Source organism: Antechinus flavipes, chromosome 2 (assembly GCF_016432865.1).
Source record: "Antechinus flavipes isolate AdamAnt ecotype Samford, QLD, Australia chromosome 2, AdamAnt_v2, whole genome shotgun sequence".
In the NCBI taxonomy this organism is placed as follows: Eukaryota; Metazoa; Chordata; class Mammalia; order Dasyuromorphia; family Dasyuridae; genus Antechinus; species Antechinus flavipes.
Window position 1 is genome coordinate 553,722,649 of NC_067399.1, and position 27,012 is coordinate 553,749,660.

At 33.0% G+C, this 27,012-nt stretch overlaps 1 protein-coding gene across 1 annotated transcript in view; it reads right to left on the reverse strand.

Moving 5' to 3' along the window:
- The window catches only part of LRRC28 (leucine rich repeat containing 28), a 183,212-nt gene that overhangs the window by 26,145 nt on the left and 130,055 nt on the right, over positions 1-27,012 (reverse strand). Inside the window, exon 7 of the mRNA XM_051981023.1 lies at positions 15,077-15,179. Within this exon, the coding sequence (XP_051836983.1) occupies positions 15,077-15,179 (103 nt within the window). The remainder of the gene's footprint in view (positions 1-15,076; positions 15,180-27,012) is intronic.

Genomic DNA, 27,012 nt, shown 5'->3' on the forward strand with positions numbered 1-27,012 from the left:
CTTTTTTAACCTTCTTGCTTTTCTGGATTTTTGCTAGAAATATAGCCTTCAGAGATATGAGACATTATTATATGTTATGTAAGTATGTTTTCCTTCCCTCATAAAACATAAATGTAAAATAAATTAGAAAAACAGAATCATTTTCATTGGAAAAATTCAAGGAAACAGGAGTGTATTGCTGTTCAGATTAAATAATAGCTAACAGCAATGATTTTGGCCTCAGTCAAATATAGATCTGTTTATTGCTACCATAGGACTTAAGGATTTTGGAAATGCCATCTGTTCCACATATTCTTCTCTGTTTTTGGATCTACATTAGAGCTGTCTCCTTGCCTTTTGATTATTTTCTTTTATCATATGCCTGTTTAGTAATCTTTTATTCCTAAAACTGTAATGTTTTAAATCAAAATGGTGCCTATGTTAGCCACAATACATACCTTTGTAAGCCATGTTCCCTACTTTTGCTTTCCGTTTTTCAATGGCTCCAATGATATATTAGGTGTATGTAATAGAATACACATTTCCCCCCCAAAACTCTATTGGTCTTTGCCATTTCCTCAGAAAACCTGAAGGCATTTGTTTCCTTCTGACAGATCGTATTCCCCCCCCCAAAAAAAAATACCTATTTTATTAAATCAACAACAAAGTACTTGTAACTCTCAAATATTTAGTTCATTTTATGTTCCCTATAAATTCCAAGTCTACTTGACTAAGCTGCAACATAGCCATTTTTGTTAGTACCCCAGTATTTTACTACTTCTTTTTTTACTTGGTCATGCAAGAGAATCTCTTGAACTAAAAACTGAAATACTGTACTCAACCTAAATATGTAACATGAGGTCTGCCTATTAGGACCTTAATATCTAGTAGGGAAACCAAACTAAAACACATGAAATGAACAAACAATACAAGACCAAATTGTCTAGTATAAATTATAATTCTGTAGGGAATCTGAGAGATCTAAAGCAGAGGCAAAAGTTTATGGAAAAGGTGGAATGTGCAATGAGTCTTGAAGGAGTGTGATAGGTAGAAGTGATAAAAAGTGAAATATTCAAAGAGATGACTAGGAATTTTAGTACATTGAAGTAAAAGATATCTAGAACATGATACCAGAGCAACACATATGGCAACCTGGATAAAGGCATGCACTACATCACAGAGTGAAACAGAATTTCTTATAGGCTAAGATTCCTGGGTTCAGCAAAGCTAGGTTAACTCCCCCTTTCCCCAAATGAGCCACCTGGCAATTATTGCAACTAATTATTCTTGATAATTAGGTGATAAAATCATTTATCCTTAGTACTTTTTGTGTTAATGTAGTTAAGGAAACATATTTAATTATTCTAAGAGGCTGCAAATGTTAAAATACTGTGGGGTTTTTTAAAAGTTTTTTTAGGTTTTTTTAGGTTTTTTTTTTTTTTTTTTTTTTTTTTTTTGCTGTACTTCAGAATAATCATAGACCAAAAGCAGAGCTAATACTTGATACTTCTTTAATTAATACAAGTTATTTGGTTGGATACATTTTTCTTTGGTCTTCCCTGACAACAGTATCTTTATAGAAATAAACATAGCTTAGAGGTATAACATACTCAGCATAAACACTGGTTGTCCTAACTTGTCAGAATCTAAGGCTTTGGTAGACTGGTAGTTAGCTTACTTGTCCCTGGTTAAATTCCTAAAACTTTCCTCTTCTGTTTAATACATTTATATTAACTTTTTGATAAGCATTTTATTGTACCAGAGGTCTACTAGATTTAAAGGCTGATGTGTTGATCCTTTTTTGAATGTTATAATTTTTCACTTTACTTTTTTTTTTATTCTCTTAAGACACAACCCTCCTTGCTACTATAAAAGTTTAAGAATTTTGTGAAGCTTTTTCTAGCTTAAAGTGCCTAAGCTTGTCTAAATTCTCAATGATATATTGGACATCATCTTCTTAGCAATTTACTGTTTCTTTTTTACACAATGAGTGAAACTTATAAATGTATTGAAACATAATACATTGGAATATATAGGGTCAAATGAATGCAGTTCCCTTTTCTTTTTTTCCCTTAAAATTTTAACTGCTAGAGTCTGTCTTTGCTTTGATGAATTATCTAGATTTCTGAAGACAAATATCATTTTTACAAATGTTAAATCAACAAATGAAAATAAAATGTAACAATAATTCTTATTTTAATTTAGTGACTTCTGTAGTACAAACACTAACCTTAAGTGATAAGTGGAGAAAACTTATTAAAAGAAAATAATAAAATGTCCTAATACTGTAGCCAGTTTTAAGAATTTCTTTTTGTCATTATAGTTAAACTGCTTTGAATACACATAAATTTAGTTAATTACATGTAAAGTTTTCTAGGTGGTGTTTTTGTTTTTTAACCATAATTTCAGCACCTAAAGAGGAATCTTTCCCTTCTAATCCTTCTCTGTAACTTAAAGTCTTGGACAGCTGCCTGGGATCCTGATAAAGTTTAAGTAACTTACTCAGAGTCATAGAGCCAATAATGTGTCAGAGGTGGAACTTAAAAAAGAGATTGCTTTTTTCTTTACTGTGCTATACTTTCTCCTTTTGTCTTATTTCCAAATATATAAAATATATGTATTAAATGTAGTGTATATGTATTATAAATAAGTATATGTTATATGTTTTACATACAGTGTATATAGAATGTACAATGAGAATCAGTATTAGTTGCTTTGCTCAGTGTTACTAAGTCTTTCAGAATTGATTATTTTTACAATATTGTTATTATTGCATAAGATATTTTCCTCATTCTATTCATTTAACTTTGTATCATTTCATACAAGTTTTCTCAGCTTTTTCTTAGATCATATACTTCATCATTTCTTACAATGGTGTTCCAGTTGTTCACCTATTCCTCAATTGATGAACATCCCCTTAGTTTACAATTCTGTATGATATGAGATGAAGGAGAGCAAAGAATATGGAACTCTGAACAAATGACCTATTTTTTTTTCAATGAAGTGTGAAGCAAGGTTCTTAGTTGAGAAGGTGTGGGGAGAGGGAGCCATACAATGTTTGAGGAGTAATATAAATGTCTGGAAAAGTCACTGTAGTGAGTGGGATAGTGAATTATATTTATGTAAAAGGATTGCTTTGCTGCAGTGTCTGTCCATTTGAGATCATATAATATAACATTGTAAATGAATCTAGTCAGCAAGGTTTTGTTATTTTTTTAAAGCTTCATTCAGTATCAGATAATTCTCTATATCATTATTTTTTTTTAATTTTTGATAAAGATGTATTGGCTCCAGCAGACAGGTTTTATAACTCATCAGAAGGGCAGTATCCAGTGAGAGCAGCTCCACTATCTTTAGGTAATCGTCAGGTCATGTGGAGAGACCCAGAAAGTGGTGAATGGAAGGGACCAGATAGGTTAATTGCTTGGGGAAGAGGGTTTGCTTGTATTTCTACAGATGGAGAAGGAATTAGATGGGTGCCAACAAGCCATATTTACCTTGTCTATCAGAGAGAGACAGAAAAAGAGAAAAATATGGAAACAAAGGAGAAGACCTAAGAATAAAATCTGCAGGAATCATTGGATTCCCTAACACAAGATGAGACTATTGCAGGACTTAAAAACCAGCAGGAATCATTGGATTCTTTGAGATGAAAAATTGTTGATGAGACTATTGCAGGACTTGAAAACTTGCAGGAATTATTGGATTCCTGGCACATGAACTAATGGACAAAATATTCCTTTTGGACTATTTCTAGGACTTATGGACATTTATAATTCCTCATGTTGATTCATATTGTTACATCACTACTAGCCTGTGTTATATTGCTATATGCTTATGTAATTATGTAATACCTCCCATAGTGATGGATTTATGTATACCTGTTTTAAGAGCGAGACCCTTCAGAAACCCACTAATCTGATTTAATTTCCCATTTCCTTTGGTGTTTTCATCTCCCTTCCTGAGATGTTGGGGAGGTCATGATCACCTCCTTTTTATGGTGTTTTCACCCCTTTTTTGAGCAGTCAGGGAAAGCGTGAAAGCGGGAGATGTTAGGATTATTACAAGGTGCTAAGTCACTGGAATTGATAAAGACAATGATTATGTACTTAGTACTTAATAGAGTTCTACAAGATTCACACCTTTAAGAGAGCATATATAAGCTCAACCAGTATTCATGCCAGGAGATTCAGAAGCCAGGATTCAGTCCAGGAGATTCACAAGCCAGAGAAGGCAGTTTAAGCTCTTGGAACTCTAAGAAAGTTAACTGGGCCCAACGAAAAGAGACAGGACTTTGAAGGAAACAATAAAGGATTTGGACTTTAACTCCTGGCTGCATATGGGGTGATTACTCTAAACTAAAAGGAAGACTGCCTCTAGAAGCCCCCCAAGAAACCTGTTCCCAAAGAACATTATATTTTAGACAAGAATATTACAGAGGTAAACCAAGGCTAGGGTCTGTAAGCACAAGTTTTTCCACAGGATATTCTTATGATAAGGAAAAAGGGATTAAAGCAAAGAGAAAAATGTGGTGTGAACTGGTTTGCCATAAAGTCAAGATGGCAAAGAAGTTTGTAGCCAGTGAAGGAATGATGCCTTAGGAAAGAACTGATGGGTAGATGGATTGGAGTTTATCATGTGAAAGGACAAGATTTGGAATTACAAGACAGGAGAGGTGGATAGACAATAGATTTTGCTCAAGTTAAGGAATTTTAGGGTTCAGGAACATAATGGTGTTGACAAGATCAAAGATACAATCATTTCTGTTTGTAGGTGAGATGTGGTTGAGGTGTAGAAACTAGGATATGAGTAAATTGAGTAACAAGAAGATCAGAAAATTTGAGGAGGCATCAATATGTATGTTGGATCACACAGTATGAGGTAGAATTGGGGAGAGAAAGACAAAGAAAAAGCCATGCAATGCACTATTTGAGAAAGGAAGGAGAATCTCCACCAGAATCTTGATTGGGTGACAAATATAGACTGAATGAATTTAGCAACCAGGGGAGGTTGCTAAATTACTTTGATAGAGGTTGAGTCCAGAAGAAGCAATAGGAGAAAAGAAATATTCCAGTTCCTCTACTCTGATCTTTTTGGTGAGTTGGGACAAAGATTAAAAGTGTAACCAGTGCTGCAAAAGTTACAAGGAGATGGAGGAAGCAAGGGAAAAAAAATGGTTAAGATGAAAGTTACGTGAATTATAGTTCTCTTTTAGGATCATGCTTGTTCTTTATAATTTTATTTAAAAATTTTGGTTTTTAGAATAGTTAATTTCATTTAAATTATTGAAGTCATGTATAAAATAGTTTTAGTCCTACTTACTTCACTTTTTATCAGCTCACTTAGGTCTTTCCATCTTTCTCTGTAGTAATAATATTGGTTGTTTCTGATAAGTTATTAATATCATGATAAATGCATGTACCACAATTTGTTTAACCATTCCCCAAGAGATAAACATCTATTTTGTTTCCAGTAATTTGATAACAGGGATGCTGTAAATATTTTTAAGTGTAGGAAGCCTTTTCTTTTATCAACAATTTCTTTGGAATATATCCTTAGTAACAGTCTCTAAGTCAAAGAGAATGGATATATTTTTTAAAAATTATTTTTTAGTTCTAGATTCACTCCTTTATTCTATCCATCCACCACCAATTAAGAAGACAAGATATATGAATATTAATTATACATATTAAGTTATGTAAAAGATATTTCCACATTAGCCATAGTGTGTATATGGGTGCGTGTATGTGTGTGTGTGTGAGAGAGAGAGAAACAAGAAAAATTAAGTCAAAAAGCATGCTTCAATCTACACTGAAAAGTTCATCAGTTCTCTCTCAAGGTGGATAGCATTTTTCATCATGAGTCCTTTTAAAGGAAGTGTCCTGGAATACCATATTGATCAGAGTAGATAAGTCTTTATAATATGTGTCTGTTCTTGTTCTGCTCACTTCACTTTGCATCTTCTTAGGTTGTTCTGAAATCATCCCCCTTGTCATTTTTATAGCAAATAGTATTCCATCACATTTATATCTACCACATTCATAATTTATTCAGCCATTCCCCAAGTGATGGGCATTCCCTCAATTTCCAATTATTCTTCATTTTTATTTTCATTTTTAGATATGGGCATTTTAGGTACTTTACTTACATGTGTATTTAAAGTCATGTAATCTTTATAGAAGATAGATATACTATCAGAAAACACACACACACATATACACATACAAAGGCAATGATTCATTTATGGACTCAAAGCATTGAAACTTCATTATTTTGTCACTTTGAAATTTATATATTATTGCTTTTCTCTTTTCTTTTGCATGATCCTATGAAAATTCTAAGTTTTCTATAAGGATCAGCAATCCCCTCCCCCCCCAAATATTTACTTTCCCATTGCATTTGCCACATAAGTAAAAACATTGGTATCTTATGGTTAAATCCCTTTTCTTTTGATACTGTGACGAGAGGGATCCTATGATCAAGCTATGCCATATTCCTTTTTGTAAAGGAGTGAGATGCAGGAGAAATACTAGATTTAGAGTCAAGAAAAATGTAGGTTTGAATCCTAGTGCTAACATTTACTTACTACTTATATTATCCTGGGTAAATAACCCCTATATGCCTCAGTTTTCTTATCTATAGGAAAGTTGTAACATCTACTTTGAGTAGAAGAATGAGGAAGTTTTTTTTTATGAATGATCTAGATATGTAAGCTTATTACATTAACATAATTATAGATGATCTCTATTGTTCCTTTCAAATATAAATTCTATGACATGACTTCAAATTTATTCTAATGTTTGTTAAATAGATAAATAGAGCAAAACTTAATGCAAGTTTCAATGTTATTTCTTCCTTTAACAAAAAGTTTGTGTTTTTTTCAAACTCAGGGCTGCTATGACATGTTATTTCTTCTTCTTTTTCCTGCCCTGCCCACCATCTGGTAGAGGAACAAATGAATAGTGAAATAGTTTTAAAAAAGAGAAGCAAAGAGCTTAGATAATTTAAAAAGTATCAATACTTCCTAAAGAATCAAGATTTAGCTACAATTGTTTTTGAAATCAGAGAGAAGATATGATCTTTCATAAATGATTAAGAAAAACATGTATTAAACACATATTCTGTACCAACCACTGTGCTAAACATAGGGGAAAACTAGAAAAAAAGCAAGACAGTTCTGCTTGACACTCTCACTCTTGTGGGAGACACACATTAGACAAAAAGTTCAGCTGCAGAGTAGATAGAAAGGTTTAGAAGTTCTGAGGGCCCTGTGGTAAGTAGGTCAGAAAACAATGGAGAAAATATCCAGTAAAATATAGATTTGGAGAACATAATGAAGCCCTGAGAACCTTATGACACAATGGCAGTGTAGATAGTAAAGCTTAATGATCCTCTATCACACCAGAATAGGACTGGTAACTTCCAGGTCACCCACATTAAGTCAAGGAACTCAGATGACTTATGGGTACTTCTTCCCAGAGAAAAAGCAAAAGGACAGGATGTCCCTGTGCTGATGGATCTTCCCAGGAATCCAGCTATTCGGGATGAACTCTGGGACAACATAAGCCAAAGGAAGAAAAAAGAAGGAAGACCAAGAGGAGAAGGGTAGTCCCAAGTGGTTCCCAGTCTGGCTTTCTGGGATGGGTTCTGGGATGTTCTGGGAGAGATGGCAAGAGGAAGTTAAGAGAGACATGTTACCCATAAGGTTCCCTTTTAGGGAGAGGGAAAAGGACAAGATCTGGGATTTCACTGGAATTGGGAACTCCTTCTATAAATGTAGCTCAACACCTTTTCTTAACTGCTAGTCTTACATAGTTGCCTAGGATACTGAAATGCTACATGATTTGTATGCCAGAATGTGTCAAAAAGCTGGTCCTAAAGCCAGGTCTTTTTATCTCCTAGGCTAGGCTTTCTATTCACTATACCTGACTGGTTCTCATTATCTCTTAAATTGATTTTTAAAAAATGACAAAGAGATAAAGAGTAGCATTAACTCATGGTTGACTAGTTAATTTTAATGTCTGACAATCGATAATAGACCCAAATGAACTAAAGTAAAAATACTTAAGTAAAAGGGAAGACATTATTTTAGTCAATTTCAGTCTTTAAGCAAAATGAAAAACTTGTTGAAGGGACAGATGACATAGAGGATGAGAAGGAGGAGTTGAGTTGTGAGCTGTATCAGATATGAGATCAAAATATATATACATATATTATATAACAATATCTAAATATATGAATTATTAATTTAAGGAGAATTTTTTTTAGAATTTTTACCCTGAAGAGGGATATATACATATATATGTATAAATATATATACATATATATATGAAGAACTATAAGAAAAGAAGCAAACATAATATGGTTAAAGAGGGGGAAAGGGCCAATTGGTTACAAAGAGACGGAAAGCGCGCGCGAGAGAGAGAGAGAGAGAGAGAGAGAGAGAGAGAGAGAGAGAGAGAGAGAGAGAGAGAGAGAAGAAAGGAGAGGGGAAAGAGAGAGCAGATGGTGAAAGATTTCAAAATTCTGTCACAAGTCCAAAAGAATGAAGATGAAACATGCCATTTACCTCTTGACAGATGCAAAGAGAAGCTTAAAATGCAGAAGATATACATTTTCAGACCAGCCCAAGGTGGGTATTTGTTTTCCTGTATTATTCAACTATGTACTAGAGCAGGGATCCTCAAACTTTTTAAATAGGGGGCCAATTCACTGTCCCTCAGACTGTTGGGGGGCCGGACTATAGTAAAAACAAAAACTTTGTTTTGTGGGCCTTTAAATAAAGAAGCTTCATAGCTCTGGGTGAGGGGGATAATCGTCCTCAGCTGCCGCATCTGGCCCTCGGCCATAGTTTGAGGACCTCTGTACTAGAGGCTTTATTTTTTGTTGTTTTCTTTCAGTGGGAGAAACAAATTTAAAAATAAAAATAAATCCTAAGAAATATTTATGCTTTGAAACACCTCATATATTTCAATATAAATTTCTGCTATGCAGTGGTCTCTGAATTAATTCAAACTCTGAACCAAATGCCAAAGAAAAATTGTAAAAATATCATGCATCATCTGGCTACTAAAAATGGAACATTTATTGAAAAATTATTTAAAACGGAAATCATTTATATTTAAAATTACTTTGTTACTAAAAAGCATGATATAAAACAAATTTTACAAAAGATAGTGCATGGATAGTGCCACAGAATCATAGAACTAGAAGGGAATAATAGATTGTCTAGTCCTGGAGTATTTAATATTTTTGTTTGCCATGGATCTCTTTGGAAGTCTGATAATGTTTTGGATCCCCTTTCAGAATAATGTTTTGTTGCTTATATTCATAACTAAAAGAAATGTCAAATTTTAGTCAGATGTTATTGAAAATAAAGATATAATGCTTCCTCCCCCCTCTCCTCCCATCCAGTTCATAGTTCCTCTGAAACCCTGCCATAACCTTAGGTAAATCAGGAAACATTCTATTCCTATAGTCTCACCCTTTGTGCCCCACCATCCTTTATCTCCCTCCTTTCATCAATTATTGTATTCAAAGATTTATTTAAAGTATATTATTATTGGCTAGCTGGATAAGAGAGTGGGAATCAAGAAGATTTAGATTCAGCCAGTTCATAATGGCTTGTGAAAATTGCCTATTAAATTTTTACACATTAGAAAGTAGCAATGACAATAAATCAGTTGTTTTATTAATTGTCCAGACTTTAAAAATGATTGGGAAATTGTGAATAATACAAATTAAACTTAAACATGTCTCCTGAATCCATTTCCAGAGTTAGTTGCCAAGCACTTACTAGCATACTATTGCCTAAGTTTAATTCCTGTAAAATATAAGAGTTAAATTTGATGACCTTGAAGGTCCCTTTGACCTCTAAGTCTATAATCCTGTAATCATTATTTAGTGCATTAAAGGATGTAGGTGACTAGTATATTTACACAATTAGTTATTTTCTTCTATGAAATTTTTATGTTTTCTGTTAGTAATACATTTATGTTGTCATGTAAACTGCTGTGGTATTGTGGTATAATAGAAGAAAAATGAATTAGATGTCAGAAGAACTAGGTTGTGTCATCAACTCTGCCAATTATTAATGGTCTAAAGAAACCAAACTATCACTCTTTGCAGATGATATGATGGTATACCTAGAGAACCCTAGAGATTCTACTAAAAAGCTATTAGAAATAATTCATAATTTTAGCAAAGTAGCTGGCTACAAAATAAATCCCCATAAATCCTCAGCATTTTTATACATCTCCAACAAAACTCAACAGCAAGAGATACAAAGAGAAATTCCATTCAGAATAACTGTTGATACCATAAAATATTTGGGAATCTATCTACCAAAGGAAAGTCAGGAATTATATGAGCAAAATTATAAAAAAGTCTCCACACAAATAAAGTCAGACTTAAATAATTGGAAAAATATTAAGTGCTCTTGGATCGGCCGAGCGAACATAATAAAGATGACAATACTCCCTAAACTAATCTATTTATTTAGTGCTATACCAATCAGACTTCCAAGAAAATATTTTAATGATCTGGAAAAAATAACAACAAAATTCATATGGAACAATAAAAAGTCGAGAATCTCAAGGGAATTAATGAAAAAAAAAATCAAATGAAGGTGGCCTAGCTGTACCTGATCTAAAATTATATTATAAAACAGCAGTCACCAAAACCATTTGGTATTGGCTAAGAAATAGATTAGTGGATCAGTGGAAAAGGTTAGGTTCACAAGACAGAATAGTCAACTATAGCAATCTAGTGTTTGACAAACCCAAAGCCCCTAACTTCTGGGAAAAGAATTCATTATTTGATAAAAACTGCTGGGATAATTGGAAATTAGTATGGCAGAAATTAGGCATGGACCCACACCTAACACCATATACCAAGATAAGCTCAAAATGAGTCCATGACCTAGGCATAAAGAACGAGATTATAAATAAATTAGAGGAACATAGAATAGTTTATCTCTCAGACTTGTGGAGGAGAAAGAAATTTGTGACCAAAGATGAACTAGAGACCATTACTGATCACAAAATAGAAAATTTTGATTACATCAAATTAAAAAGCCTTTGTACAAACAAAACTAATGCAAACAAGATTAGAAGGGAAGCAACAAACTGGGAAAACATCTTCACAGTTAAAGGTTCTGATAAAGGCCTCATTTCTAAAATATATAGAGAACTGACTCAAATTTATAAGAAATCAAGCCATTCTCCAATTGATAAATGGTCAAAGGATATGAACAGACAATTTTCAGAGGATGAAATTGAAACTATTACCACTCATATGAAAGAGTGTTCCAAATCATTATTGATCAGAGAAATGCAAATTAAGACAACTCTGAGATACCACTACACACCTGTCAGATTGGCTAAGATGACAGGAAAAAATAATGATGAATGTTGGAGGGGATGCGGGAAAACTGGGACACTAATGCATTGTTGGTGGAGTTGTGAACGAATCCAACCATTCTGGAGAGCAATCTGGAATTATGCCCAAAAAATTATCAAATTGTGCATACCCTTTGATCCAGCAGTGTTTCTATTGGGCTTATATCCCAAAGAAATACTAAAGAAGGGAAAGGGACCTGTATGTGCCAAAATGTTTGTAGCAGCCCTATTTGTAGTGGCTAGAAACTGGAAAATGAATGGATGCCCATCAATTGGAGAATGGCTGGGTAAACTGTGGTATATGAATGTTATGGAATATTATTGTTCTGTAAGAAATGACCAGCAGGATGAATACAGAGAGGACTGGCAAGACTTACATGAACTGATGCTAAGTGAAATGAGCAGAACCAGGAGATCATTATACACTTCGACAACGATATTGTATGAGGACATATTTTGATGGAAGTGGATTTCTTTGACAAAGAGACCTAACTAAGTTTCAATTGATAAATGACGGACATAAGCAGCTACACCCAAAGAACGAACACTGGGAAACAAATGTGAACTATCTGCATTTTAGTTTTTCTTCCCAGGTTATTTATACCTTCTGAATCCAATTCTCCCTATGCAACAAGAGAACTGTTTGCTTCTGCAAACATATATTGCATCTAGGATATACTGTAACATATCCAACATATAAAAGACTGCTTGCCATCTAGGGGAGGGGGTGGAGGGAGGGAGGGGGAAAAAAATCGGAAAAGAAACGAGTGCAAGGAATAATGTTGTCATTATAAAGTAATCATTAAAAAAAAAGTTTGCTTCAAGTTATTGGGAAATTTTAACAAAATAAATAAAAATATTTTTAAAGGAAAAAAATTATTAATGGTCTAATCATGAACAAGTAACAACATTTTTTAATTCTCAGTTTTCTGACTTATAAAATGAAGATAATGACATACTATCCCCCTCATGGGTTGTTAAGACCATTAAATAAGCTTACAGACTACATATAATACATTTTGTAAATTGTAAAGTGCTACGTGAGTATGTCATTTATGAGGATGACAAACTTTAAAAATATTTCCAGAATACACTTTTTCAGTATACTATTTCTCTGACATTGATCACAGCTCCTCTACAATTTATTATGTAGTTTCTGAGAATTGGCTATAGTTAAATAACAAAAAATAATTACCACACACCCAACCTGATGATAAACCTCTCTATTTGGGCTAGCTTCTCCTTGGACAAAAGGTTAATTGTTGAGCTGACATTTGAAGACTTTCTAGCTGCAAAATGCCTACCAGAGCTTATATTTTGCTAACATAACTCTCAAGAAGCTATAGGGTTATTACCTCAAGAATATAAAGATATGTTGGAGTGATAAAAATTTAACATATAAAATTCACTTAAGCAAGACATTTTCTAAAATCCAATAATTCATTGTTTATTTTCCATGTTAAAAAAGTAGATGTTGGAATCTTTACAAACTGCTAACTAATTAGAGTTGATCTAATCTTACAAGAAGATGTTTTGGGCCAGAACCTGAAACAAGGTACTAAGTAGAACTAATTAATACAAGGCTTGTGTTCACACCTTTACTCATTGGAGTTCACAAGTATAGAAGTTTCACAAAGTAAACCCACAATCCCTCTCTTGAAGGAGCATAAATAGAGCTTCAATGGGCCAGTCAAAGAAGTTTTTCAGAGTGAAGAAGCTACAAGTCGAGATTTCAGCGGAATTACGCCAGAAGCCCTCTCTCCGAGGCAAGGCAGAATATTTTCCACTTGGCTGGCTGGTGGCAGAAGAGTTTTCAGAGGAAAAAGCTACGAGTCGAGAGTTCAGTGGACAACCAGATTCATCTTCATCTCACCCCACTGTAGTTGGTGGCTGGGCTCCTGCACTTCTCCCACTGAGACCAAGCTGGTCTGAAAGACTCACCAGAAAGCTAGCCAAGCCCCAAGTGAAGGAGACAAGAGATTCATTCCATCTCTGTGCTGGTTGGAGGCTGAAGAAAGCAGAGGCAGAGGCTGAAGGACAGAACCTTTGGATTTGGCGACATTCGGAGGGAGCTCTTGGAACCAAGCAGAGAGATAGACCTCTAAGCTAACCGGGCTATATTGGAGATAATAAAAGATCTGAACTTTTATCACCTGGCTGCGTTTTGGGAACAATATCACCACATTTTGGCGCCCGAACAGGGACCTACAAAATCCTGATTCCAGGGAAGGCACCCAGAGAGAACTTTTATAATATTTTATAGAAGAACAAGAACTCCAACACTTGAACTCCAACACTTGAACTCCAACATTTTGGCACCCTGAACGTGGGACTAACAGACCCCTCAGTGGATTTCAGTGGAAAAGCTACGATCATGATCCAGTGGAAAAGCCTCTAATCCTGATCCAGTAGAAAAGACTCTTCAAGTAGATGTTTATATTCTTTCTTTATATAAACAGACAATTGGAAAAATGATCTTTGGATGATCAATTTCATTACCTATTTTTCTTATATTATGCAAATGCTCTAACATTTTAATTTCTAGTCATATTATAATGTGAAAAAAATTAATATAATGTGCTTTAATTTTTTTAAAAATAGAAAATATACTAAAAAACTAATACATTCCAAATCAACCATTTGCAATTAACCTGTGTCTAATTATGAATTAGGTAATTCTGTGTTTTTGAACCACATTCTGAAATCAAGATTCTAGAAATTCTAACTTTGTTTCAGTCACTAACATTATATTAGCTTTGAGTAAATTGACAAATCTGAACTATGCTATTTTTCCAGGTCCTTAATTTCTAGCACAAAAATAAAGATAACACTCAGGTTGCTATACAAATGGACAACACATAACATGAAATTTCCATCTAATATACAATTGTTAAATACAAATATCTAACCTACCTCTTCAAAAAGACTTTCCCTTCCTTCCCTGTTTACATAATATCTAGCATTTTGGGAGATTTAAGTTATAGGTTAGTCATACACATTGATCAAGTGAGGGATAAATGGCTTGTTTAGACTTGAATAGATGATAGTAAGACCACTATGGTATGCACGTGAGAGGAACTAAAGTAGCCAAAGATTTAATAGAATCAAATATGAACATTGTTGATTTCTCCTTCAGTGCCAAGATTGAAGCAATTTTTTCCCCCCAAACCTGATTAGCAATACACTTTTTTTTGTTGTTTTGCCAAAAGGCACCAATGTTGATCCTAGATAGCTAGCTGGTGATCATTCTGGCTTATTAGAATGAAGTTCTGTATTGGGGCAATATTTAACATGTTAATTTTAAAATGGTTCCAGAATATATGGTACTAGATGATAAACTATCAATTGTTGTAAAGATACTCTGCAGTATTGCACAGGAAGAAAATTATAAATTCATGCTAGATTTTCTAAATTCAGTGAGTTTGTAAGTTTGTAGTAATCTGAAATTATTTTCTTTTGTCCAGGAGATATTCTAAATAGGCTAATATCTAAGCCAAATGTTTAATGCTATAAAATGTTTACATATGAAATTCTATCCTTTTTTTGTTTTTAACTATATTACATTGATGAAAAACATCTCATATTACAATTATCAATAGCAGAGATTTTGGGAGTTATACAATTATTGATTAATAAAGCAGAAATAAAATTGCCCATAAAAAGCTAAATTATCATATAAAATATGAAATTAATCTTACCCACTGCAACCGATGACCTTATTATACAAATAGGAAGGCAGGCCTTTTAGGTGAATGTTGTTATCCACATATACATATTGTAGTTCTCGAGATCGACCTAAATCTGAGGCAAAAAAAGATATGATAAGAGTGGTATCTCTGGTGTGATGAAAGGAAGACTGGATCTAGACTTTCCTCAGGAAGGTATAGTGAAAAGAATACTAGACTTGGAGTCAGAATAATTGCATCCATCTCCCACTGTGCCTCTTATGACTTATGTAGTCTTGTGCACATTGTACTAACGTCTTTCTGTTTCTGTTTCTTTCTATATAAAACAAAGGTGACATACTAGACGGCCTTTATGTCTCTTTCTCCCTTCCAATCTATGATCCTGAGTCCTGGTCCTGTCATTTACATAATGCAAGATCCTGAGCAAGTCTCATAATCTTTGTGAGTTTCTGTAAACAAGAAGACTTGGACTAGATAGTAAGACAAATGCTGTCATTATGTTTCTCTTTTAAAGACAAAAGACAAATAACAAATAAGATATAATATGAAACTGAGCAAATGTTATTAAAATGTACCTTTACTCCAGATTTTAAAAGTAATTGTAGAAAAGAATATGAAATAGTATTGGTCTCCATGTTCAATTCAACAAATATTAATTAAACATCTATATGAAAGGAACCGACTTAGACATTAAGGATGTAAAGATATAAATGAAAGACTCTACCCTCAAACAGTTTATATTCTACCAATAATAATGACTAACGTGTATATTACTTTAAAGTTTGCAAAGTATTTTACATATATCTTATCAACAATTTTTTAGGCAAGGCAATTGATACTCAAAAAGGTTAAATGAAATGTCCTTAATCACAAAGCTGTCAAAAATAAAACTGGAAAGTAAATCTTTCCTGACTTCTAATCCAGTGTTCTTTTTTTATCACTCCCTTTTTTGTGCCATTGACAATAATAAAACTTATTATAGCACCATATAAAAACTTACAAAATGGTTATTAAGGACATAAAATTGGAATATGACTCTAAAAGGGTTTACTTTGTTCAAAAAGGATGGGATAGATAAAAGATTCTGTTTCCTCTGTTGTACTTACTATGTGCATTTTTTTCTTAAGTGAAGGGATTCTATAATCTAAGTTTGATAATAATTCTGGGCAAAATTCTAAATAGTTAATGAATATCTAGAAAAAGAAGCAATGAATGGAAAAATACCAGCATGGCTTCATTAAAAATGTCATGTTGGACTAGATGAAGAGGGGTGCCTTAAGTAAATAGTACTGTTTAGTAGATTTGGAACTGGTTGAATGGCAGGATCCAAAGAGTAGTCATTAATAAAGTATAATGTCATCTCGAAAGATTTCTCTAGTAGAATGCCAAGAGATCTGTCCTTAGTCCTCTATTACTTCATAGTTTTATCACTTAGATTAAAAATGTAGACATAAAATTTACAGATGGCCAAAATATGGGAGAGATAGGATTACAGAAAATGGATTTAGGATTCAAAATGACTTTGAGAGCTTAAATTAGTGGTTCAAATCTTAGGTGAAATTTAATGTGTCTAAAGCAAAGTCTTATATGTAGATTAAAATAATCAGTTTCATAAGCACAATATTAGAAATGGTGTAGGTAGAAAGCAATTTAGCTGAAAAATACCTGAAGATTTTAGTCTCCTGCAGGTTGACTGTAAGTATGATACAGGAGCCAAAAAAACTAATGACATTTTTGTGTGATCTCTCCTTTCTGTGGTATCCCATCAATATACAAGGCATTGTCTACAGGGTGGGATTCTTGTCATAAGAAGTTCCCACATGCATGTTTCTTTCTTTTGTAATAAATCAAATCACTCCCCATATTTTGTAGAATTGTTACTTCTGGTTAATAGTAGTTTGGTTTGAAAATGTATATTTACTTCTCAAAATTTACCCTTCAAAAATGAAAATCTTAAGGGGAAGGTGCTCTTAAAAGGGAGGGTGAATCGAGGGAGATATTAGTCAATACAAAACACTTTTGAGGAGGGACAGGGTGAAAGGAAAGAAAGAATAGAATAAACAGGAGAGAAGTAGTGTGAAGGAAATAGGTTAGCAATCATATCTGTGAAAAAAAATTTTGAGGCAAGTTTCTATGATAAAGGTCTCATCTCTCAAATGTATAGAGAAATGAGTCAAATTTGCAAAAATAAGAGCTATTCCCCAGTTGATAGTCAATCGATATAAATAGTTTTCAGATGAAATAAAGCTATATATAGCCATATTTTTAAAAAAATGATTGGAGAAATGCACAGTAAAACAATTTTGAAGTACTAACTCACATCTTTTAGACTGGCTAATATGGCAGAAAAGGAGAATGACAAAAGTTGCAGGGGATATGGAAAAACTAATAAATGCATTTGGAAAAATAAAATACTATTGAGAATTTTTTTTTATTATTGTAGCTTTTTATTTACAAGTATATATGCATGGATGACTTTACAGCATTGACAATTGCCAAATCTTTTGTTCCAATTTTTCCCCTTCTTCCCTCCATCCCCTCCCCACGATGGCAGGGTGACCAATACATGTTAAATATGTTAAAGTATAAATTAAATACAATATAGGTATACATGTCCTAACAGTTATTTTGCTGTAGAGAACTTTTTAAAAAATAAATTTTAAAAAAGCAGCTTGGGGAAGTGCCCCCTATAACCCAGAAACAGAGTTTAATTTTAAAAGTCAAGAAATATAATTTGAATAATGCGCAAAACAAATAAACAAAATAAATGATCCTGATCATAGAAAGTTACTCTGGTAACAGGGAAGCTCAAAACAAACTCAGAAGAGGACAACAATGCCAAAACACCATGAAGCCTCAAAGAGAAATATAAATAAATAATTCTCAGGCCCAAAAAGAGCTCAGAAGTAATTTTAAAGATCAAATAAGAGAGATAGGAAAAAAAATTAAGGTTTATGCAAGAGTATTATGAAAAAGCAGTCAACAGTTTGATAAAGGAAACACAAAAAACTGGGAAAAGATGTACAAAAAATTCAATGAAGAAAAGAACTCTTTAAAAAAACAGAATTGGCCAAGTAAAAGAAATACAACAGTTCAATGAATAAAATAGTTTCTTTTTATTCATTCATTCATTTATTTAATTGCTTATTTGTTTGTTTGTTTATTTATTTTTGCTGAGGCAATTGGAGTTAAGTGGCTTGCCTAGGGTCACAGCTTCCTCGAAGTCTCTGTCATGTGATAAAACCTTCAATTCTTTCTTTTGTTGTTCCCTCAGCGGCAACTGGGATTAAGAGACTTGCCCAGGGTCACATAGCTAGGACAGTTAAGTGTCTGAGATCAGATTTGAACTCAGGTCCTCCTGATTTCAGGGCTGGTTCTCTATCCACTGTGTCACCTAGCTGCCCCTGAAGTCACGAGGACCTGAGTTCAAATCTGGTCTCAGACATTTAACACTTCCTAGGCAAGTCACTTAACCCCAATTGCCTCAGGAAAAAGAAATTACAATCGGGTAAGTGGCAGCTAATAACTATGAGACATCAAGAATCAATTAAAGAAAATCAAAAAAATGAAAAAAATAAGAAAACGTAAAATACCTCACTGACTTGGAAAATAAATCTAGGAGAGATAATTTAAAAATTACTGTACTACCTGAAAGCTATGGTTAAGAAAAAAAAAAAAGAGCATGGATAACATCTTTCAAGAAATTTTCAAGGAAAACTGTTCTCATATTCTAGAACCAGAGGGTGAAACAGTAATTGAAACAATCTACTGATCACCTCCTAAGATTGATACCAAAAGGAAAACTCCCAGGAACATTATAGCTAAATTCCAGAACTCCCAAATCAAGGAAAAAATATTGAAAACATTCAAAAAGAAATAAATGGGGAATCACAGCCAGCATTACACAGGATTTAGCAGCTTCTATTTTAAAGGAGCAGAAAGCTTATTCCAGAATACAAAGGAGTTTGGATTTTAACTAAGAAGCAACCACCCAGCAAAACTGAGCATAATCTTTCAAGGGAAAAATGGATATTCAATGAAATAGGTGCCTTTAAAACATTCCTGATATAGTGACCAGAACTAAACAGAAAATTCAAATTTCAAACATTAGACTCCAGAGAAGTATAAAAAGGTAAACATGAAAGAAAAAACAAATGTGTAACTATTCAATAATATTAAACTGTTTCTATCCCTACATGGGAAAATAATACTTAAGGACTCTATTAGGCTAGTTAGTAAATCTAGACAGAGGATGTGGGCATAAGTTGACTTTGATGAGATATAATAAAACAAATTAAGGGATGAGAAAAAACTGCACTAAAGGAAGAGACAGAACACAGTAAATTATATAACATGAAGAAATGTGAAAGATCAATTATGGTGGAGGGAAAGAAGAATGAGGTAAGAATTCTTGAATCTTATTTGCATCAAATTTGGCTCAGATAACATGTATACTTTGTTGGATATAGAAGTCTATCTTATTCTATAGGAAAGTAAGAAAGAAAAGGGACACAAATGGGGGAGTTGATTGAAGGGAGGGCAGATTGAAGGAGGAAATGGTCAAGTAAAACATTGGTAGGGAGGCTCAGAATGAAAGGAGAGAGAAAGAAGTATAAACAGGTGAAAAAATAGAATAAAAGGAAATACATAGTAATCATAACTGTGACTGTCAATTGGATGAAATCACCCATTAAAGAGAAGTGGATAACAGAGTAGATTTAAAAAAAAGAAAGCAAAATAGCAGGATCCTACAACATGTTGTTTATAAGAAACATATCTGAAGTAGAGACACACACAAAGAGTAAAGGTAAAAGGCTGGACCAGAATATATAATGTTTAAGCTGAAGTTAAAAAAAAAAAACCCTGGCTGGATTCTTTTAGATGATAGTGTCATTCAGCCCTGGGACCAAGATCTATCTGGTCCCAGTATCTCTCTCCATTTAATAAACTATTGAATTGTTCTCTAAAAAACAAAAAAAAAAAAACAAAAAACAAAAAAAAAAAAAAAAAAAAAAAAAAAAACAAAAAAAAACAACCCGTAACGAGAATCATGATCTCAGAGAAAGCAAAAGCAAAAACAGATTTAACTAAAAGAGACAGAGAAAGAAATTATGTCTTGCTAAAAGGTACCATAAGTAATGAAATAATATCAATACTAACATATATTCACGAAATGGTATAGTATCCAAATTTCTAAAGGAAAAATTAAATGTTACAGAAGGAAATAGGCATTAAAACTATTCTAGTGGGGAATCTCAACTTTTCCATCTCATAACTAGATAAATCTAACCACAAAATAAACAAGGAAAGAAGTAAAGGAAGTGAATGGAGTTTTAGAAAAGTTAGATACGATAGAACTCTGGAGAAAATTGAATGGGGATAGAAAGGAATATACTTTTTCTCAGTGGTATGTTGCACCTACCCCCAAATTAACCATATATTAGGCATTAAAATCTCATAATCAATTGCAGAAAGGCAAAAATATTAAATGCATCATTTTCAGATCATGATGCAATAAAATTACATTTAATAAAGTGCCACACAAAGATAGATTAAAATTAAAGAGTAAATAATCTGATTCTAAAGAATGAATGGATCAAACAAAATATAATTGAAACAATCATTAATTTCATTGAAGAGAATAAAAACAATGAGACAACATACCAAAACTTATGAGATGCAGCCAAAGCAATACTTAGGGGAAAATCAAAATCTCTAAATTCTTACATAATAAACTAGGAAAAGATCAAATCAATGAATTGGGCATGGAACTAAAAATAAAAAACTAGAAAAAGAGCAAACTAATCTCCAATTAAATACTAAATTGAAAATTCTGAAAATCAAAGGAGAGATTAATAAAACTGAAATCAAGAAAATAATTGAACTAATAAATAAAATTAATATTTCAAACCAATAAAATAGATCAATCACTGGTGAGTTTGATTTAACCCCTCCCCTTCTCCCCCCCCCTCCCCCCCCCCCGCCAAACTTCCAGTATCAAAAATGAGAAGGCTAAATTTACTACCAATGAAGAGCAAATTAAAGCAATAATTAGGAGCTATGTATAATAATTTGACAATTTAAATGAAATGGATGAATATTTACAAAAATGTAAAGTGCCCAGATTAATAGATAAGGAACTAAAATAATTAAATAATTCTATTTTAGAAAAAAGAAATTGAACAAGCCATCAACAAATAACTTAAGAAAAAAATCCCCTGGGCTTGATGGATTCACAAGTGAATTTTACCAAACATTTAAGGAACAATTACTCTCAACATCATATAAACTATTTGGAAAATGGATGAAGAAAGAATTTTACCACATTATCTCTGTGACACAAACATGGTTTTGATACCTAAACCAGGAATAGCAAGAACAGAGAAGAAAATTTTGGACCAATTTCCCTAATGAACATAAATTTATGCAAAAAGTTTCAATAAAATACTAGCAAGGAGATTACACCATAAATTGCCAGGGTCACATACTATGACTAAGGAGAATTTACACCAGTATGCAAAGCTTGTTCAATATTAGAAAATGTATATAATAAATAATATAATATAATAAATTATAAAATAATAATAAATATATAATAATTATATAATTGACTGTATCAATAACAATGGAGATCATATTATTATCCTAATCAGTACTGAAAAAGCTTTTGACAAAATGCAACATCAATTCCTATTAAAAACTGTAAAGAATATAGCAATAAATGGAGCTTTCCTTAAAATGATAAGTAGTATCTATTTGGAACCACCCACAAACATTATCTGTAATGGAGATAAGCTAGAAGCTTTTCAGTAAGATCAGGAGTGAAATAAAACATGATATCATCACCACTATTATTCAATACTGTACTACAAATATTAGTTATAGCAATAACATAAGAGAAATTGAAGGAATTAGAATAAGCAATGAAAAAACAAAACTCACTCTGCAGATAATATGATGGTATACTTAAAGAATCCTAGGAAATCAATTTAAATACCACTTAGAATTATTAACTTTAGAAGAGTTACAGAATATAAAACAAACCTACATAAATCATCAACATTTTTAAAGATCACCAACAAAGCCCCAGCAGCAAGAGATAGGAGAAATTCATTTTATTATTTTTTTAAATAATAGTTTTTTATTTTTAAAATATATGTAAAAATAGTTTAACATTCACCCTTGCAAAACCTTGTGTTCCAAATATTTCTCTCCTGTTCCCCTCACCCTTTCCCTAGACAGTGAGTAATTCAATACCTTAAATATATGTAATTCTTCTATACATATTTCCACAATTATCATGCTACACAAGAAAAATCAGATCAAAAAGGAAAAAATAAGAAAACCAAAATCAAGCGAACGATAACAAAAAAGGTGAAAATACTATTATTGTGATCCACAATCAGTCCCCAAGTCCTCATTCTGCTTCCAGATGGGTCTCTCCATCACAAGTCTATTGGAATTGACCTGAATCACCTAATGGTTGAAAAGAGCTACACCCATTAGAATTGATTGTCATATAATTTTGTTGTTGCTGCGTACAATGTTCTCACTTTACTTAGCAACAGTTCATGTAAGTCTCTCAAAGCCTTTCTGAAATCATTCTGCTGATCATTTCTTATAGAACAATAACAGTCCATAATATTCATATACCATATACCATAACTTATTCAGTTATTCTCTATCCATTCAGTTTCCAGTTCCTTGCCATCACAAAAAGGGCTGCTACAAACATATTTGCACATATAGGTTCTTTTTCCTTTTTTATGATCTCTTTGGGATATAAGCCAAAAAAAAAAAAAAAAAAAGCCAGAAACACTGCTGGACCAAAGAGTATGCACATTTTGATAGCCCTTTGGGCATAGTTCCAAATTGTTCTCCAGAATAGGTGGATCAGTTCACAACTCCACCAACAATATATTATTGACCCAGTTTTCCCACATTTTCTCTAACATTTAATATTATCTTTTCCTGTCATCTTGGCCAGTCTGAGAGGTGTGTTACCCAAGAAGTGAGATACCTCTGATACGTCAGAGTTATCTTAATTTGGAAAGAAATTAATTTTTATATAATTGTAAACAAAATAAAATACTTGAGAGTCTACTTGCTAAGACAAACCCAAGAACTATATGAACACAATTATAAAACACTTTACACAAATAAAATCAGATCTAAACAATTGGAAAAATATATACTACCCATGAGTACCCCAAGCCAATATAATAAAAATGACAATTCTACATAAATTAATCTATTCATTCAGTATTATACTAATCAAACTACTAAAAAACTTATTTTATAGAACTAGAAGAGAAATGATAAGATTCATTTGGAAGAACAAATTATCAAAGGAATTAATTTTTTAAAACTATAAGGGAAAGTGGCCTAGCCCTACCAGATCTCAAACTATAAAGTGACAATTATCAAAACGTCTGGTACTGACTAAGAAACAGAGTGGTGGATTGGGGAATAGATTAGGTAGACCATAAACCGGTAGTAAATAATAATAATTTTCTAGTATTTGACAAATCCAAGGACCTCAGCTTCTGGGACAATGTTAGGATTTTTGGGAAAGTGGCCTAGCCCTACCAGACCTCAAACTATATTATAAAGTGACAACTATCAAAACTATCTGGTATTGACTAAGAAATAGAGTGGTGGATCAGAGAATAGATTAGGTAGACCATAAACAGGTAGTAAATAATAATAGTTATCTAGTATTTGACAAATCTAAGGACCTCAACTTCTGAGACAATGTTAGGATTCTTATAAGGTAATAAGTCGGTTATCTAATTTTAGCATTGTCCTTAGCAGTTCTCTGGTTCACTAATGTGTTTATTATTCATTGGAGTTCTACAAGATTTACAAGTCCAGGAGATTCACAAGTCACAGCTCCCACAATCACATTCTCAGAGGAGGAGTCAACTTTGAGTTCACACCTCTAAAAGCATATAAAAGGACAAGCTCACTAGAAGCTCTTGGAGCCTCAGCCAGAAGTCAGTGGGGGAGATTGAGAAGCGAGGATTCAGTTGGGCAGAACGAAGGAGTTAAGAGTTGAGCTAGAGGCAGAAGCTGGAAGGGCTAAAGGACTAACAACAAGAGCTCTCAGGACCAAGGGGAGAGAGAGGCCTCTAAGAAAACTAATCACGCTATTTTGGAAGAGACAATAAAGGATCTGAACTTTTAACAGCTGGCTGAATTTGAGGTGATTATTACTCTGAACTGAAATGAAGGCTGCTCCCAGAAGCCTTCCAAGAAACCTGCTCCCAGAGAACTTTTATATTTTAGAAAAGAGAACATTACAGGAGAAGAACTCAGTATTTGACAAAAACTATGGGGGAACTGAAAAAAAAAAGTATGGCAGAAACTAAGCACAGACCAACATTTTACACTGTATGCTAAAGTAAGATCAAAATGAATATATTAACTAAAAACACCAGAGAGCATAAGAATAAATGGAGTTTTTCTTAAAATTGTCAGTAGCATCTATTTAAAACCATCAGTAAGCATCATATATAATGGGGATAAACTGGAACCATTCCCAATAAAATCAGGGTGAAACAATGTTGCCCAATATCACCATTACTATCTAATATTGTATTAGAAATGCTAGCTTTGGCAATAACAGACAAAAAAGAGATTAAAAGAATTAGAGTAGGTAAACCAAATTATCACTCTTTGCAGATGATATGATGGTATACTTAGAGAACCCCAAAGAGTCAACTAAAAAGCTATTAGAAATAATCCACAACTTTAGCAAAGTTGCAGGATACAAAAAATAAATCCACATAAATCACCAGCATTTTTATATATTACCAACAAAATCCAACAGCAAGAGATACTAAGAGAAATTCAATTTAAAACAGTTATTGATAGTCTAAAATATTTGGGAATCTATCTGTCAAAGGAAAGTCAGGAACTATATGAGCAAACTACAAAACACTTTCCACACAAATAAAGTCATATCTTAACAACTGGAAAAATATCAAATGCTCTTGGACAGATTGAGCAAATATAATAAAGATGACAATACTACCTAAACTAATCTATTTATTTAATGCTATATTAATCAAAACCCTAAGAAATTATTTTATTGCGCTAGAAAAAATAACAACAAAATTCATCTGGAAGAACAAAAGGTCAAGAATTTCAAGGGAACTAATGAAAAAAAATCAAATGAAGAAAGCTTAGCTGTAACAGATTTAAAACTATATTATAAAGTAGTGATCATCAAAACCATTTGGTACTGACTAAGAAAAAGACTAGTTGATCAGTGGAATAGGTTAGGTTCACAAGACAAAATAGGGTTTGTTTTTTTTATAACTTTTTATTTACAAGATATATGCTTGGGAAAATTTTCAGCATTGACCCTTGCAAAATCTTCTGTTCCAACTTTTCCCCCTTCTTCCCCTCACCACCTCCCCCAGATAGCAGATAGACCAATACATATTAACTATGTTAAAGTATATGTTAAATACAATATATGTATATATAGCCATAGTTATTTTGCTGCACAAGAAAAATGGGACTTTGAAATAATGTAAAATTAACCTGAGAAGGAAATCAAAAATGCAAGTGGACAAAAACAGAGGGATTGGAAGTGCTATGTAATGATTCACACTCATTTCCCACAGTTCTTTCACTAGGTGTAACTGGTTCTATTCATTATTGAACAAATGGAACTGATTTGGCTCATCTCATTGTTGAAGAGAGCCACAGGACAAAATAGTTAATAACTATATCAATCTCATGTTTGACAAACCCAAAGACCCCAGCTTTTGGGATAAGAATTCACTATTTGACAAAAACTGCTGGGAAAATTGGAAACTAGTATGGCAGAAACTAATCATTGACCCACACTTAATACCATATATCAAGATATGATCAAAATAGGTAGTGATCTAGAATAAAGAATGATATTATAAGTAAATTAGAAGAACACAGGATAGTTTACCTTTCAGACCTGTGGAGGAGTAAGGAATTTGTGACCAAAGAAGAACTAGAGATCATTATTGATCACAAGATAGAAAATTTTGATTATATCAAATTGAAAAGTTTTTGTGCAAACAAAACTAATGCAGACAAGATTAGAAGGGAAGCAATAAACTGGGAAAACATTTTTACATTCAAGATTCTGATAAAAGCCTCATTTCCAAAATAATATAGAGAATTGACTCTAATTTATAAGAAATCAAGCTATTATCCAATTGATAAAGGATCAAAGGATATGAAGAAATCAAGCCATTCTCCAATTGATAAATGGTCAAAGGATATGAACAAACAATTTTCAGATGAAGAAATTGAAACAATTTCTAGCCATATGAAAAGATGCTCCAAGTCATTATTAATCAGAGAAATGCTAATTAAGACAACTCTGAGATACTACTACATACCTCTCAGATTGGCTAGGATGACAAGAAAAGATAATGCAGAATGTTGGAGGGGATGTGGGAAAACTGGGACTCTGATACATTGTTGGTGGAATTGTGAATACATCCAACCATTCTGGAGAGCAATCCGGAATTATGCCCAAAAAGTTATCAAACTGTGAATACTCTTTGATCCAGCAGTGTTACTACTGGACTTATATCCCAAAGAGATCTTAAAAAAGGGAAAGGGACTTGTATGTGGAAGAATGTTTGTGGCAGCCCTCTTTGTAGTGGCCAGAAACTGGAAACCGAGTGAATGCCCATCAATTGGAGAATGGCTGAATAAATTGTGGTATATGAATATTATGGAATATTATTGTTCTGTAAGAAATAACCAGCAAGATGATTTCAGAAAGGCCTGGAGAGACTTACATGAACTGATGCTGAGTGAAATGAGCAGGACCAGGAGATCATTTATATATATATATATATATATATATATATATATATATGTACTTCAACAACAATACTATATGAGGATCAATTCTGATGACGTGGGCCTCTTCAACAATGAGATGG